At 34.2% G+C, this 16,638-nt stretch overlaps 2 protein-coding genes and 1 non-coding gene across 3 annotated transcripts; 2 read left to right on the forward strand and 1 right to left on the reverse strand.

Annotated features, from left to right (window-relative positions):
* On the forward strand, nucleotides 1-72 carry Trnae-cuc (transfer RNA glutamic acid (anticodon CUC)). Its single transcript has one exon. It is a non-coding gene; the product is annotated as a tRNA-Glu (tRNA).
* A 1,385-nt stretch (nucleotides 73-1,457) lies between these two features.
* Nucleotides 1,458-6,147, reverse strand: LOC125677480 (28S ribosomal protein S6, mitochondrial-like). The gene is made up of 3 exons (XM_048915559.2): nucleotides 6,029-6,147; nucleotides 2,538-2,680; nucleotides 1,458-1,720 (listed from the first exon to the last, which is right to left on the reverse strand). Exons 1-3 carry the CDS (start codon nucleotides 6,071-6,073, stop codon nucleotides 1,477-1,479), a joined length of 432 nt encoding a protein of 143 aa, XP_048771516.1. The 5' UTR covers nucleotides 6,074-6,147; the 3' UTR covers nucleotides 1,458-1,476.
* LOC125675742 (ATP synthase subunit O, mitochondrial-like) lies at nucleotides 5,301-15,914 on the forward strand. Its single transcript, XM_048913531.2, has 8 exons — nucleotides 5,301-6,413; nucleotides 7,971-8,015; nucleotides 11,317-11,427; nucleotides 11,870-11,942; nucleotides 12,920-12,979; nucleotides 13,114-13,226; nucleotides 15,334-15,420; nucleotides 15,726-15,914. Exons 1-8 carry the CDS (start codon nucleotides 6,387-6,389, stop codon nucleotides 15,840-15,842), a joined length of 633 nt encoding a protein of 210 aa, XP_048769488.1. The 5' UTR covers nucleotides 5,301-6,386; the 3' UTR covers nucleotides 15,843-15,914.
* Nucleotides 15,915-16,638: the final 724 nt, after the last annotated feature.

Consider the following 16,638-nt stretch of genomic DNA (forward strand, 5'->3'; position numbering starts at 1 on the left):
TCCCAGGTAGTCTAGTGGTTAGGATTCCGCGCTCTCACCGCGGCGGCCGGGGTTCGATTCCCCGTCTGGGAATAATTTTTATAGCATCAAATGTTATTTTGTAAGGCCGAGGTGGGGTAAAATATACTGTAGTATTCTTATTTTTTATTCTGTTAAAACTATGTGATCCTTAACGATATTCATATAACGATTGTTTCGGTAGTGAATGATTTTTTTTTTTTTTTTACAGGACTGAAGTTTACATTTTACACTGGATGTCAGGGAACAGTGTATTTATTATATGATCAATGTAATCTACATAGAGTCCCAGTGGGAGGGGGAAGGGTGTGTGGGAGGGGAGGGGGTTAATCCTTCGCATAGTCTTCTAGTTTTAGAGAAAATTTGCACTCAAAATATACATGCAGAGTACTTGCTGTTCTCGCTCTTTCTCATGATACCCGACTAAGAAAATCCAATCTAGGGCCGTTATGGTTACCAAAAGGATTTTTACAATATTTCTATTTCATGTATTGTGAAATACTAAGGAACTCTTTCTTGCATAATCACTATTATGAAAACATACATAAAACTAGTTTTTCCCAAAAATGCAGTGATATCTAAAAACAAGGTCAGAACAGCTAAAAAGATTTTAACATGTCAGCTTAATCTAAAATAGAAGATGCAACTTTTTTGTTGGTGTTCAGATTTTGTCCAAAGCCATGTATCAATGTATATATGAAATGAGTCTTGTTCAGTGTCAATGGCTATTTTTCCAAGACATACCAGAAAGGTTGATTCATTGACTGTTGATAAAAGAGGTACCATGTGACTTAAAGGGACTGATTCACTACCCTCCACCCCCACCCCCCCGCCTCACATCCCCCCCTCCCATTTTTAATTATCAAAATCTAGTGTGTTTAATAGGTTTGACAAGAAAATTAAGGTTATACATAATCCCAGAAACTCATTTAAGAGAGTTTATTATTTGTTTTGTAAACAAAAGATTACGAAGCTTTCAAAAGAAATGGATATCGATGTAAGTTTATCATATCTATCACACATCAAGTATTCTAGATAGGAAAAATGCGTCCTCTCAGTCAAATGTTTTACTGTGCAAAATTAAGATGCTTTAAATTACAAAAATAACATTTCACTGGTTTGTTTGTAAACATAAAAAGATTGAAGTCTTTGTTTACATAACACAGATTTTAGGCTAAAATATTGTTTTCATTCTTGCATTCAGAGGGTCAAAATTTTGACTGTCAACAGTAAAATTAATGAGTTATACATGTAATTTTAATGTTTAGCATCAAGACTGAAAAATATTTTTGTTAAAAAACATGAACCAGTCCCTTTAATACTGGAAATGATGAAGTCGGCATAAGTATCTTCAACAAACAGTAAAATTGTAAAAGTTATTTCAATAACTTTACACTACAATGGAGTTCAGTAAAAAAAAAAAATTATATCAGACAATATATATTTCTAATTTTGTTTTTATTTTTCTCTGTTTTGTGTTCTCATATATGTTTTCTTGAGTTTGTTTCTTCTCCAGAATCTTCTCTTTGTTTCATCTACTGGCATTTCGCCAAATTCACATTGCTGGCCTGTAGCACAAGGCCTGATAAATGGCTGGTCTGTCCTAACAACGTTCGTGCGAATCACATCAAAGTCCTTTCTCACTTCAGACATTATTGTTCTCGAGTTTGGAATAGACATATCCACATCCATTAAAACATACCTGAAAGAGACAGAATATTTTATTGCCAGAGAGATAAAACAATCTGTGTGCATGAATCTTGTGATAATTTGATTGATTGTATATTGTTTAAAGTCCCTCTTGAGAATTTTTCACTCATATGGAGATGGAATTTGAAATTCTTTAGTTTTCATTTTAACACAGATGATGAAAAACACATTGTATTACTTCTGCTGATAATAAGTACATATCTGCATGCCTATTGAATATGATTTAACTTGTGGGGAAAAGGAAAATGAATTTCAAATCTCTCTCACAAAATAAAAAAAAAAAACCTTTACATTAAATATGCATATATGATGATGTGATTGTGTATATACATAAATACTGTAAACCTTAGTTATAGCAAAGTACAAGAGACTAAATTTTTTAAATTGGATTCTTGCATAATGCATATTTAAATAAATTTATCGGTTTGAATAATGAAATGTACCGCCACTTTCAAAAAGTCCAAATGGAATTTTTGGTGGACAACCCTTTAGATTGGTAGTTTTCAAATAGCCTGACTAAAGACAGATTTTTTTCATTGACACTAGTGTAAATCATTTTATCCATTCATTTATCAGATATATATGTACCTTGTTAACCACAGTAATTAAAAATCACTTTCTCATAAACTGTAACTTAAGTACATTGTACAAATATTGTAGAACAAAGTTTCACTGTATGTTGATTTATTGAAAGAGAAATGAAACGATGGTTACATTGAAAGAATCGCAAAGTTCTTATAAACATGAAATGTTTTCCTGTTTGAATACATAACATGTACACCTAGAAATGAACATTGTGAATGAATCACCTTGCTTCAGTCCACTTTTGTCCATCAGGGCTGGACATTATATAGGGTGTGTTTCTCACTCCTAAGTGCTCCACTCGCTTGATGACCCCTTCTCCACTCCATATTGTCTGACAAACTCGCTTCAGCACCTGCACTGTTTCTGTCTACAAACAAAATAAATCTAATCTTTATTTTTGTGTGACATGATCTATTTTTAGCAATTGCTATATATAGAATGGGGCCGAAAGAACCATTTTTAAAAAATGTATCTAGTCAATATATATCCTTGACAACATTTATGCAAAATTTAATAGAAATCTGTTGGATTTTTCAGAATTGAGATGGGTATGGGGAATTACCTTAAGGAGGTATACCACATCATCATAATGGCTGCCATACTTTTAAAACTTGAATGGAAATATAAATATCAGCAATATTTGTCTATTTTGTTTAGATTTAATTGCCTAGCCGAGTAGCTCAGTAGGTTTGCATATTGACTGTTGAACTGTAGATCAAAGATTCAAATCCAGCAGGGGTTTTAATTCTTATCAGATTACTTTCTACTAAACCTGCATTTTTTAACTAATTCTGTAAATTTGAAAGCTTTCAATCTCAAAATATTGTTGTACATAACCTCCACTTTTTATTCATATGAAATGTCTCTGGTGTAGTATTCTTCTTCAAGAAATGAATTTAATGATATCAGTTTTGTATAACATTAACCCTACACATACTCATATGCTAAAATGACTTTGAAAATTCAATTTATATCAAATTTTGATTCATGACATTCATAACATTGCAGTATTGGCAGAGATACTATGTGTATATATATTTCATCATAGGAATGACCCTTTATCATTTAGCACATGTATATCACATTGGTTTAACATTTCATTTGATGCAGCCTGCATGTAACAGAATCTCACTGATATTATCACTGCCTAACCAAATAATCACTGGCCAATGGGCCACAAGTTGCAAAATATTTACTTACATCTGTGATCTACTGTTGGAGAGTTAAACAACACTGCTCACCAGTAGGTGAGCAAAATCATCTGGCCAATGATTTTTATTCTATTATTTCTGCAAAATTACAATTAAAGAAAGCCAAAGAGCTTAAACTTTTGACATCTCTTTGTTTCATACAATTGTACAAGTTTTAGTGGTGAAATTCTCAATGATGATGACCAAAGATGTGGACAGGCATGAACAATTTCATTTTAAGCAGTCAACTATTTTTTTAAAAAGTGCAAGCATATTATCCATATGTTAAGTGATATACAATATACTTTATTTCCAATATTAAGGGTCCCTACACCCTATGGGCATGATGGGTAAGAGGAATCTCAGATTAATGAATATGAGAGGTCATATAAATTGACATTATAATACAAATCAACTCAGATACAGGACAGTGAGAGGCAACAGGTCAGGAATTCATATCCCTCCCTGTATTCAATGCATGTGATGATGTGGTTAAGTCATGTATATAGACCCCAAAATAGTATATATACAGATCCAGCACAAGAATCTCTATATTTAGCTATATAATTTTATTAATCTATATAGCTTTAGAAAGCTATATGAAATAGCTTGATGTATTAGCTATTTCAAATCTTTTATCAAATCAATTTTTAAAAACATACAAATATAATTTCACTGAGTGAAAATATTTCATTCTTGCACTCCATACAACACATTGTAAATGAAAAATACTTCTTAAACTATGTCCCTTGGAAAGAATTTTGATTCAAATTTGTTCAATGTTTAGGATTATTCTTAAGTTGTTAATTAACGGTTATTCAATCTTCAGCATAGAATAAAAGTCAATGATGATTAAAAGAACAATGGATTGGCAATCAGATTCCACATTGTAATGTCAATATACTCATCTATACTTTAATGCACACCACAGGGTAGTGGACAGCTAAAAATACAAAAAAAATCCCCTTTCATGAAAATTCTTAAAACAATGCAGTATTGTTATGAACTCCAGTTAAAACTGGTTGGGAACACTCCCCCCATAGCGAGATCTTCCTCTTGCTAAAACACAATTATCCCTCTTTATCGAGAAAATAAACATGACCATAAACAGGATATTTGTTGTTTTGATTGAAAATAATGACAAATTCCGTGCAATGCTGAATAAGTGCAACACATACTCAACATGGCATGAATTGGCTCTATAAAACTGATACCACAGTCAACAAATTTTATATCAATGTTGCTGCATAAGAGAGAAGGAGGCTGAAATCCAATGCAAATCGTAAAGGAAGTTCTTTTGTTCTGGTATATTTGCACTTGTATCTGACATCTTAGCACTTTTTCTTCTTTTTCGTGTTAAACACGAATATATGTACTCTTCAGGTATTTTTTTCTCGGATGTATTAGATATATTTAATCTCGCTAAAGAGGGATAATCGCGTTTGAGCGAGATGATCTAGCTATAATGGAAAGTTGTGTTCCCTACCGGTACCGTAAAACAGTGTTGAAGCCTTGTGGGTAGTTCAAAGTATAAACATTTTTGGCTATGCGCAATGCACTTAAGAAATTCCCAGAGTTCTTGAAAAGTGTCGGTAATATCGGATTATCTGATAAAAGTAGTAAATGTACGACACAAGTTACTTAATTGTCGGTCCTGGTGGCTGATAAAAGATCAGGATCGAAGACCGCTTTTTACCGGGGAAAGCATGTGGCCCATGAATTTTCAAACCAATGTTAAATCCGGCAAGGCATTGAAACGTAAATGTAAGGAATGTGTTGTGAGATACTACAAGGAAAAACGAAATCGATTGTTTCAATCCGCCTGGCAAGCTGCGAGACAATGGCTTTTGTTTGATGCGGTTATAACTACTGTTAGATGACACCATCTGCTCAAACTCGATTTCAAGACCAATTTCACTCAGACCAAAGTGAGAGAAAGAGTAGTTACAATGATTGTAGAGAAAGAAGTTGAGAGGAATAGACAGGATAGAGAGAAAAGTGGAGGGTGAGAGAGAAGTGCAGAATGAGAGAGAACTTCTCATTGAGATGTAGTGCAAGAAAGTAGTTCAGATAGTGAAAGTGAGGAAGATTCCGAGTGAGCAAGATGAGAAGGAGTATGAAAGGAGAATTTATGAAATATAGCTGAGATGGAGATTGATTACAATTAGTTGATTATAAATAAAATTCATAAAAACCTCAAAAGCGATGCATTTTTTTCTGGACTGACAAAATTTTGTTTGGACTGACACTATTTCTAACAATGTCAGACCAAATGTCTGACACTTCAAAAAAAAAAAAAATTCAAGAACTCTGAATTCAATCCAAACTAGCTTAATCAAGCTATTTCAAATAGCTTTATAAAGCTGATATAGCTTAATAAAGATAAAGAGATTATGCTGGACCAATATAAACACAATCATAATTATGATAATGATGAAAATGACAGATGTAATGATTAAAATGCAATGGATAATGAATTAAATAATTCCCAATAATTTACATGTTACAGGTGTATATGCGATTACCTTAGCAAGTGCTTTTGCAATAATAGACATCTCATAGGACGGCATATCTCTATTTTTTCAGAAACATGTGTATTTTGCTTTCCTTGACTTTCAGTACTATTCGATGTCAAATTTATGCTTGATTTCACAAGTCGTGCGTAATAACATTCGTGCACTTGTCGATAAAAAAATTGATTTACATAATCTCTTCCTCTTCTCTTAATATAGATGCGTTTCAAAATTAAGATGTTTTGTTCAGAGTAGACCAAAATGTACGAATACATTATCTGATGGTTAGAAGGAATAAAGTGTTGAGGTACGACTTGTCAAAATTACGGTTTGGATTAAGCGTTCAAGTGATCATACATCAGCGGTCAAAATGGCCACTTCGGGACTTGGGATCTTGGTAAGTTTTTTAATTGATTGAAATATTCTATAATATGCCTCTAAAAAGTGAATTGATAATCCAGTAAAATTTTTATATAGTTTAATTGAACAATTCATTTATTGAAGACTATTGTTTATGCTTTGTAAACGAAACTATAGATTTCTAATTTGACCTCTATCTCATTGTCAACCCGACAACCGGTACTGTGTTATGTGAAGTTGGAAATGTGGTTGGTTTAACTAACATGACGAGTAACTTATCATTTGTTTTAAAACAATTTCTGGAATACTATGTAAAGAGAAGCATTCACTACTTGAAAAAAACCATAGCTCGAATTTTCTCCGCTAGAAGGGGCGAAAGCCCTATTGAGGATTAAATCAATTATCATAAATGAGCCAAAGACGCAACGCTTATCTATTGGTTCTACTATTTCGGATTATTTCCGAACCAGTATCACTAGATATCAGAGTACCCCAAGGCTTGGTGTTCGGGCTAAAAATCTACGATACTGTATCTTTTCCTGCCTGTTCATTGAAATTTGTTTACGACATGGTATGGAGTACCAGGTATATGCCAATAATAGAGCCAATAGAGAACTGACTGAATGTGTCATCAACCTTAAAATTTTGTTCAAGCTAAATAAAATTGTGGATGTTGAGCAACATGCTATAATCAAATGAGGAGTCTCAGCCTATCATTTGGAGATAACATTATTCACATTTGGAGATAAAATTATTCTTATTTCAAAGTATTCTGAACATTAGAAACCTTGGTGCATTTTTCGACCAAATCCCCAGCTTTGGAAAGCAATGCAACTTGATCAGCTTCAAGGACATGCTATGCACATATTCGTTAAATAGGACACATTCGACATTTCCTGATATGTAAAACACTTGTTCACTCTGGTGACATTGCGACTGGATTATCGAAATGCGCTCTTATATAACATCAATAACACATTCATCAACAAATTTCAAAGGTGCAAAACACCGCCGCTCGACTTATTACCCGGACAGGCAAGCATAAACATATTCAGCCAATCCTTTTCGAACTACACTGGCTTCCTGTCAGACATAGAGTGCAATACAAACTTTTGGTATATGTTTCCAAATCACTTCTTGGTCTAGTACTGGGCTATCTATCTGAACTAGTCTGTGAATACAGACCTCATCCTGTGAGGTCACTTCACTTCGTCTCGTCATACCAGTTGATTGTGCCCTGACTCCGATCGAAAATGTTCGGTGACCATAGATTTGACATCATTGGAATGAACTTTCAGTGAAGTTGAGAAAAATCTCTATGCTTTTAAAATACAACTCAAGACCCATCTTTTTGAAAAAAGCCTTTCCTTGACATCAGTCAGATATATATATATAAATTTTAATTATGGTTTTATTTCAGTAATTGAATTTAGGACTCTGACTCTTTTATATAGATAATTTAAGTTTTCTTAATTCTGTTTTATTATGTTATTTGCTGTACTTGTGTAAAGTGCTTCAGAGTTTAAGATAAGGCACTATATACATGCTATATAAGTTTTTATTATTGTGATGTGTATTATTTTTCTTCTTATAGGCAAGAAGCTTCAGTACCACAGCAAGATGCAACAAACTTGTCCAGGTGGTGTACTTATTCAGTATAGTGACTGTATACAGCTATGTATATAATGCTAGTAGTCTATGAGTTTGCACACAACAGAATAGAACGTTCCTTTGGAAACTAAGATTTTTTAGATTACATTTAACACAGGGTTTTATCCGGCATTTAGTTGTTACTACCCATTTTATATTTAAGGGGAATTTTTGAAAATGTAGTCATGAACTTCCAGGAGATGGGGGACATTCATGGAATATAATATCCACAGATTATAACCGCCATATAAAGTGATTGATTACTCATTTTATCTATATTGTAAGTCTGACAATTATAGAAAATGACTTAGAATATAAAAAAAAAATTATTTTTGTTGAAAATTCTTATACAATTTGGTGAAGTTTCTACAAATGAAGGGGATTTTTTATCTGTGGAAGGGGAAATATCCATTTGTTGCCAAGGGGGAAAGGTACCTTTTACCGGTAGTAAAAACCACCTAGATAAATCCCTGTAACATGTTTAATTTTGAGTTAAATCAATGCATTGGACCTAGTCCATTATTATATTTTCATATGTACAGTGCTAATATTATGATGAGCATTATAGGGAAAAGAGGGTTCTCTGTTTTAAACTATTTAGCCCTATTGTGCACAATATTTTCTGAAGAAACTCAGAATGCATAAAAATGATATTTTGACCAACCTTGATTTATACTCTTGACCATATAAAGTTTTCTCTGATGAATTCTTACCTTTAAAATGTAATCTGGGAACATATTGCCCTATTGTTAATCTAACCAATTTCACTTTTTATATGTTCAGCAATTAAAATGACAGCTTTCGAAAGCATGGTTGTCGGTTGAACAATGAATAAAATCATCAAATTTGATGTTATGTAAAGGTCTTAGGAAATAAAACCGATGAACAGTATACATGTTCAATAAGGAAGTAGTGACCCTATATGTAGGCACATGCTTCTGTACAAGATCATAGATGTATCAAATGTATGTTTTAGGGTCGGGGGGGGGGGGGGTACAAAAAGCTTGCCAGGGCTTAAGAGGCAGAGCAAAAACTAAAAATCAATTTCTCTACAACCATATATATTTCATAGTCATGCAGAGTAGGAAGGCTTACTACTAAAATTTTAAATTTCATGATCCCCGACCCTGGTGTAGTCTAAGAGGTTCTGACTTCAGGGTGGACCAAACTTGTCATATAGCGTTTATATGTAAAACAATGAATTGAAATGACATGTTCTTTAATGCTATTGATACTAAATTGAACTAGATGGATGTTTAGGAGGAGCAGGTAACTAAAATATTAAATTTCATGATCACAGGGGTAAGGGCTTCAACTTTGGTACCAGGGTGGAACCAAAATTATCATAGTGATTATTGTCTTTGTCAATTTGAAAGACTTCTTCTTTAATTTTGCTGATACTGTATAAAAAGGCAAAAGGGATGTACCAAAATTGCATTAGAATGTTACAAGCCCAGGGTCCTGATTTTATGGGTCCATTATAGTCATATAGGGCCACATTTAAAAATATGTTTGTTTCCCCTCTCCCGACCCTAAATTTCAGAGGAAGGTCGGTAGGTAGGTAAAAAGTTTTTTTTTTTTTAGCTAGCAGAATTTTATTTATTATGAAATTCCCATAACCATTAACAATGCCCGATACCAAACGTCGTGAAGCACATCATCCATGTTTCCTCATCAAACTCGTAAAGTCAGTTCTCGCGTAAATTCTGCTTTGATTGCCACGTTTTGCAATTAGGGAAGGTGTCGATATTTCGGACAGTACTTCATGTATTTTGGAAATGCTCATTATCTAACCACTAAACTTAGGCATTGGACTACATGTATACATATTGGTTGATTCGACGAACATTGGGTTTCATCAGAATTTTCTCTGCTATTTATACCACATACTAACACTTAAATAAAGTTAGGGAGAATGTTGCAACTATGGACAATGGTGTTAGTTTTGGACACATGGTGTTATAAAATTGGTAAACTCGGTTGCTGTCTTTTATTTATGGTTCACTGACATATTATGCTTTTGTTTTTTGCACATTATCTTAATTTATATATGATAGTGATTTTGATTATATTTTTAAATGATATCGGTAGATCTAGTTTACCAGAAAACGTTTCAACGAGACTTGATTTTGCCGATCAAACAAAATGGATGCTGACATCAACCAATCAGAGCTGAGTTACACATGTGCATATAATTAGGTGTTTTCCAGTTTGTAAATATAGCATTAGTTCAGAAATAAGTTAAATTGAGAATGCTTCTGATTGACTGTCAAAAATATCGCATCCGTCCGAAATATCAACACTTTCCCCTGCTGAAGAACACAACTTGCACACTGGATTGCCCCGAATTCTCTTGTTTCCGCGCTCCTCGTATAGACAACATTTCTCCATCTCGATCTTGCAGATCACTAGTCCGAATTGCGAGCCGAATTCAATGTTAAACTCACTTGTAACTAATCAATAAAACAATCATGATTCTTGTACTTATTAATATCGATTAAAAGAAAATATCAATCCAAAATTCGATATTAAACAGAAGCCAACAATTGTAGTCAACCGAATTTTCACTGCCATTTGAGCAAACGAGTCTCGTGACTCAAAACAAAGCTCGACAGTTTGATAAAATGTTTTCAAGAGACTGTTTATGTGATGAAAGAACCCATAAAATCGATATTAGTAAGTACAAGAAGAATCGTTTTATTGATTAGTTATGAGCTTAAAATTGAATTCGGCTTGTAAGTATTTGAAATCAACCAGAGAATGCCGCCTCCAGCTGGAGGGGGCGAAATTTCTAGATTTCGGACCAGAACACCTCCTGTATTCGTATTATTATTTTTTAATTTTGGATTGAAACCAAAGAAGATATAGAAAATTTTTGTCATTATAAAATACTGATCTGCACCAGAAATGACCTTGAATTTTTCTTAAAATTAAAAAAAAAACTTCACCAGAATGGTGTAATAAAAACTTATGGGTCGGTGTGAATTTTCAGACTCGGTCGGGCGAGGGGAAACAAACAATATTTTTATTTTGGCCTAGTGTTCCTTCTGCAGTTTTAGACTTTACATTTTAATATGTACTATATAGGAATTAGGAATCATCCATAGGCTGTTGCCATCACAGTGTTGGGGGGTGGGGTGCATTTGTGTATCACAATCACATCTTGTTATAATTGTTATTAATTGTAATTTTTCTCTTATCAGAGTATAACTAAATGATTCTAATAACAGACTCCCATCTAGGTGTATTTTTTCTCTTATCAGAGTATAACTAAATGATTCTGTTAACAGACTCCCGTCCAGGTGTACGGACTGGCAGGTAGCTACGCCTCGGCGCTTTACTCTGCTGCCAGTAAGGAGAAGTCACTGGATTCCGTGGAGAAGGATCTCAAGTCTGTCAAGGTAGGAAGCCGGGCTGATGATCACGGGACAAATCTTAATTTGATTGATTGTATATTGTTTAACGTCCCTCTGGAGAATCTTTCACTCATATGGGGATGTCACCATTGCCAGTGAAGGGCTGCAAAATTTAGGCCTATGCTCGGCGCTTACGGCAAGAAGGTAGTTCCTAATGGACTTAATGTTTTACGAGGGGAAAATGCAGTAGCTCATTTGAGCAATGTGGCCAATAGGTCTCTCTTTTTAGATTTATTGCAGATAATGAATCTAGGTTGAATGGACAGAAGAAGAGTAATTGTTCAGTACATACTGTTATATGCAATAATTACTTGAAGGTCACCTGTGAGAAGAAAGACACATGAAGTCAAAATTCTTATCTGATAGGAGAATGAATCATTGAATGTAAACATATGTATAATTTGATATGTTTTTGTATGTTTTGTAGCAACTGTGGGAGAAAGATACCAAATTCAAAGATTTCTTTGCTGATCCAACTGAAAATGCAAGAAGGAAAAAGGGTATGTATTTCATTACATTTACATTCCACTGTAATATTCGTAGTACCAAAATCAATGATTACAATTTAGAGGTAGGATTTGCACCCTGAATGTCTTGTGAGATCACAATGTCCAGACTGACCAATTATATAGCAGTTATGACTGTTGGTTGTTATGCTGACTGACCAGTGAAATTTTTTTTGAAACTTTGAAATAAGGATGCTTTCAGAACATGAAATATTATCAAAATGTAAATATGAGGCTTGCACACATAAACAAATTGTTTGGTTTTGCATTTAAGCACTATCTCAGTTTTGATCTCTATTTGAGCAACATAAATAAGATGAATTCTTCAAATTTCATGATATGATTTTGTTAGCAGGGCCCTTTATCAAAATTGAGAAGTTCCAAACATATATTTTACTTTAGCCTAAGTGCTGATGTGATAAGAATATATAAATTGTGTACCAATAAGTGAAATGAATGTTTTCATTGTTCACTTTTCTCCTAAGTCTTGGCTTCACAAGAAAGTGATATATCAAAGATTCACAACTATATTGATTGATTGTATCTTGCTTAACGTCTCGCTCGAGAATTTTTCACTCATATGGAGATGTCACCAAGATCGGTGAAGGGCTTCAAATTTAGACCTTTGCTTGGCGCTTTAATATGACCTTTGAGCAGTGATGGTTCTTTAGCGTGCCACACCTACTGCGACACTGGGCATCCGTTTTTTTTAAGGTCATCTTCGAGGACCAGTGACATTCACACCTGATGCCGAGCGTTTGGCAATGGAACTGTCACTACCTGTTTTAATGACTTAGGTCTGTCACAGCCAGGATTCGAACCCTTGTCTTCTGCATGCGGGGCGAACGCTCTAACCACTAGGCCACCACAACAGTTTTCACAACTATAAGAGGATTTTTTGTGAGCTTTTATTTTATTTTTTTTAAATTTTCTTGTTGTGAATTTGATATGGAAACTTATTGTAATTTCAGCTGCCTTTCAATCTGTTGTTAAGAAGAATGGGTATTCGAAAGTCACTCAAAATTTAGTGGGTAAGTGTTTTAGAATGTGCTAGTTTTTTTGTAAATCTAGTTTTAAGGCTGTAATGAAAGGTGAAGATAACAAACATTGACCAATCCCACATATCAATATAATGTATAACTCAAAACCATTTACTATTTTTCAGACACCATGGCCGACAATGGACGTCTCACAAAACTAACGGATGTGATCAACCTCTATTTAGAAATAATGAGTGCTCATAGGGGAGAGGTCATCTGCAAGGTTACTGTTGCCAAAGTAAGTGTGATCATCTCAACGTGGAAGCAAGGAGCATTTATAAGTTGAAGTGTCCTTTATAGAAATTTCACTCTATTTCTGATTTCAGTCTGCACAAAGATGAAAAGTTGTTTTTATTTTTTAAATAGTTAAGTGTTCCCTCTCCTTACTCAGTGATAAATGGTAGGCAAAATCTTATCACCCAATATAGTAGTACCGTTTTGAACTTTTATGTCCTTCCATCAGTCTATCATAATTCATAAATGAGTTTCCATTCGTTATCTCTGGATGCACGTATTCAACTGAAATTTGGTATATAGATACATCATGAGAATATCCAGGTCAAGTTTTTATTTGGTTCTGGTTGGACAATTTTTGTACCCCACCACAACGCGGAAGGGGACAGAGAAATACTTGTGTCCGTCCCAATTGATATTGGGGATGCAACTCCTCTGAAACCGCTCAACAGATTTTGTTGAAATTTTGTAGGATTGTTAGTCACAATATGTAGTTGATCATATTGTGCCATCATTTTGATTGCACAAATTTTACAGGAGTTATTGGACTTTTGTGCATCAACCTTTTTTGCGGCAGTGGGGGCATGGCAATGTGCCTAGCAATCTTGTTGACAGAGTTTTGCCCCCTGGACTTAGAATTTATTTTTTTCAACAATTTAGTTTTTGTTTATTATCTCAGTTATACATGGACATTTTGAATGTTGAAATTGAGGATTTAGATATGTCAGGGGCGTACACAGGTCAAGTGTGTATTTAGGTTGGATCGAAAAGTTTTTGGCAAATTTATGCCACTTAGACCTAGAAAATTTCAAAAAATTCACATTATCCACTTATTATCGCAGTTATAATGTACATTTTGAATTGAAATTTATTAAATCTATATATCATGAGGATATGCAGGTAAAAAACTTTATATACATGAGTGTAGTTTGAAAACTTAACAGAGTTATGGCCCTTGTGTTCTTCCGACAAGAAGTCTACATTTATGGTTGGACTGTAATTAGAGAAAACAAACCCTTTTACTAAGAAACTCTCACACAATACAATTTCTTTTGAAAATGTTGGAAAACAATTGTATCATGGCTTGACATGCATCATGTCCAATAGATATTTCAAGTAACAACCAATTTTTAACCTTACCGTCTGTCTGTCAGCTGAAGACTGATAAATAATCGGGATGATCTATAAGTTAAAACATAGTTTACCCGTTGTGCCGATAAAAATAAATCATGTTTGGTTTATGAGAAAACAAGACCCTCACCCATGATAGACCAGGTTAAAAAGGTAAAATCTAAATTAGATAGAAATAACTTCCAATTTTATTAGAAAACCGTTTTATGAACAAGTTTTGGGGCCTACATCCCAAGATGTTTACCTTGAACCTGATGATGTTTTGAATGAAGAGACAGATGTTGTTGGTGTTGTAGAGAATTGAAAGAAAACAGTTGAGGATGATGACTGATTTAAATGAAGAGTCTTATGTTATTGGTGTTGTAGAGAATTGAAAGAAAACAGTATACAGTTATTGACTGGGTTCGAGGACAACAGCTGTTTTGTTTGACCCGAGAACGGAACTATTGCCCGAAGCCGTAGGCTGAGGGCAACAGATCCGTTCGAGGGTCAAACAAAACAACTATAGTTCGAGGACACCGTCTATAACTGTTTTGTTATACATCATTTTTTAAAGGTTGGTTTTACGAGATGCACATGGTTTGTTGACTTCGAACTTTTGACAAGACAGTGTAATTGCGTACTTTAGTTTAAAAGAAAACATACCCAATATCTGAATTAGTAATCAATCATTACATTTTTCGTATTCCTGTTTAGCGTTTCATCTAATAATTCTGTATTTCATCATCAGTTAAATCACTGAACCTTGCCATTGCATAAGCAAAGCAGCAGACCGATAATCACGTGACTTGCGTAGCCAGTGGAAAGAAGGCAGACTATTGCCCGGTCAACAGTTCGTAAATTGTTGACCGGTCAACAGACATGAGTGTGAGAATTGGTTTAACAGTTAAAATGTTAGTTCTAAATCGTATTAGTTTTATATAGGAAAGAAAATGAAGGTGTATAACAATTGAGGATGATAACTCTGATTTTTGTTTCAGGCCTTGGATGCAAACACCTCTAAACAGCTCCAGACCATTCTAGAGGGATTCCTAGCGAAAGGACAAAAACTCTACCTACAGACTGAGGTATTTAGGCTGTATAACTATGTTTACTATGTATAGTATATAGTTATGTATGTAATATACATACTAAATACTAGTACACATACAATTAAAAATGCACATGTATATACCAATATCTTCTAGAGAAAACTCATATTCTTTTAAAAATTACATTCTTCAAATGACTGATATGTTGAATTGGTTTATAAATATGTCTTGGAAATCTTAAATCAAATTTTTCATCGATGTTTTCACCTTTGTATCATGTGTGGATTATAAAAAGTGTGGACTTTTGTGACGACAGGTAATTTTGATTTTGTTGTTTACAGGTTGACCCCAGTCTGGTGGGTGGCATGACGGTGACCATCGGGGACAAGTTTATAGACATGTCTCTGAAATCTAAGATTAAGCTCTACACCGACATTCTAAAGAGTGCAGCTATCTAAATCAGAGACTTTATAAATTTCATACATGTGTTTGTTGCCACTAGGAATAATAAAAGAAGTATTTAAACTTGACAATAATGTTATATGTGTGTATTGAAACTGACAGCATGCTACAGAGACATTTTTTGTCTTTCTTAATGCAAATGCATGACACTGAACACCAACAGTTAGACATCCCAAACGAACCCTTTTAATTCTATTTTTTTGCTGGGCAAACATTTTCAAAAATATAATCATTCAGCATGTGAATAATTATGTATGGAGAAATATTCTTTTGTATTGAACGAGAGATAACCTCAAACAAATTTTGAAAACCCATACAAGCTCATAGAGACTGGACACAACTGAACAAGAAAGTATAATATATATTGTTCTACTGGATTGTTTCTTTGTTTTACACTATTCCCACTACAGAATAACCGACTCATAGAAACGTCAACAGTTGTACAACATATCTCAATGGCCCAATGCTATAGTAGTGAGGATTCTTAACAGCGCTATCTTTGAGACAGGACCCATGTTTTGAAATATTTCATCCGGTCTTGACCTTCTTCCTCGACTTCTAATGCCGGGCGCTTTAAATGTCTTGGGGTTTGATGCGCCGCTGTCGGGGATTGAACCCGGGAAACGAGCACGTAAACTACCTGTACACCACGACCAGTCTGAATTGGGTTTGAAAATACATCTGTAATGGCCCTGTCACACTGCATCACGATCTCACTACGTTCTATCATTTTTTTTTTAGATCGTGGTGAGATCGTAGTGCGAACGGCATGAATTTGTAATTTTGTCTGTC

This window comes from Ostrea edulis, chromosome 3 (assembly GCF_947568905.1).
Source record: "Ostrea edulis chromosome 3, xbOstEdul1.1, whole genome shotgun sequence".
Lineage (NCBI taxonomy): Eukaryota > Metazoa > Mollusca > Bivalvia > Ostreida > Ostreidae > Ostrea > Ostrea edulis.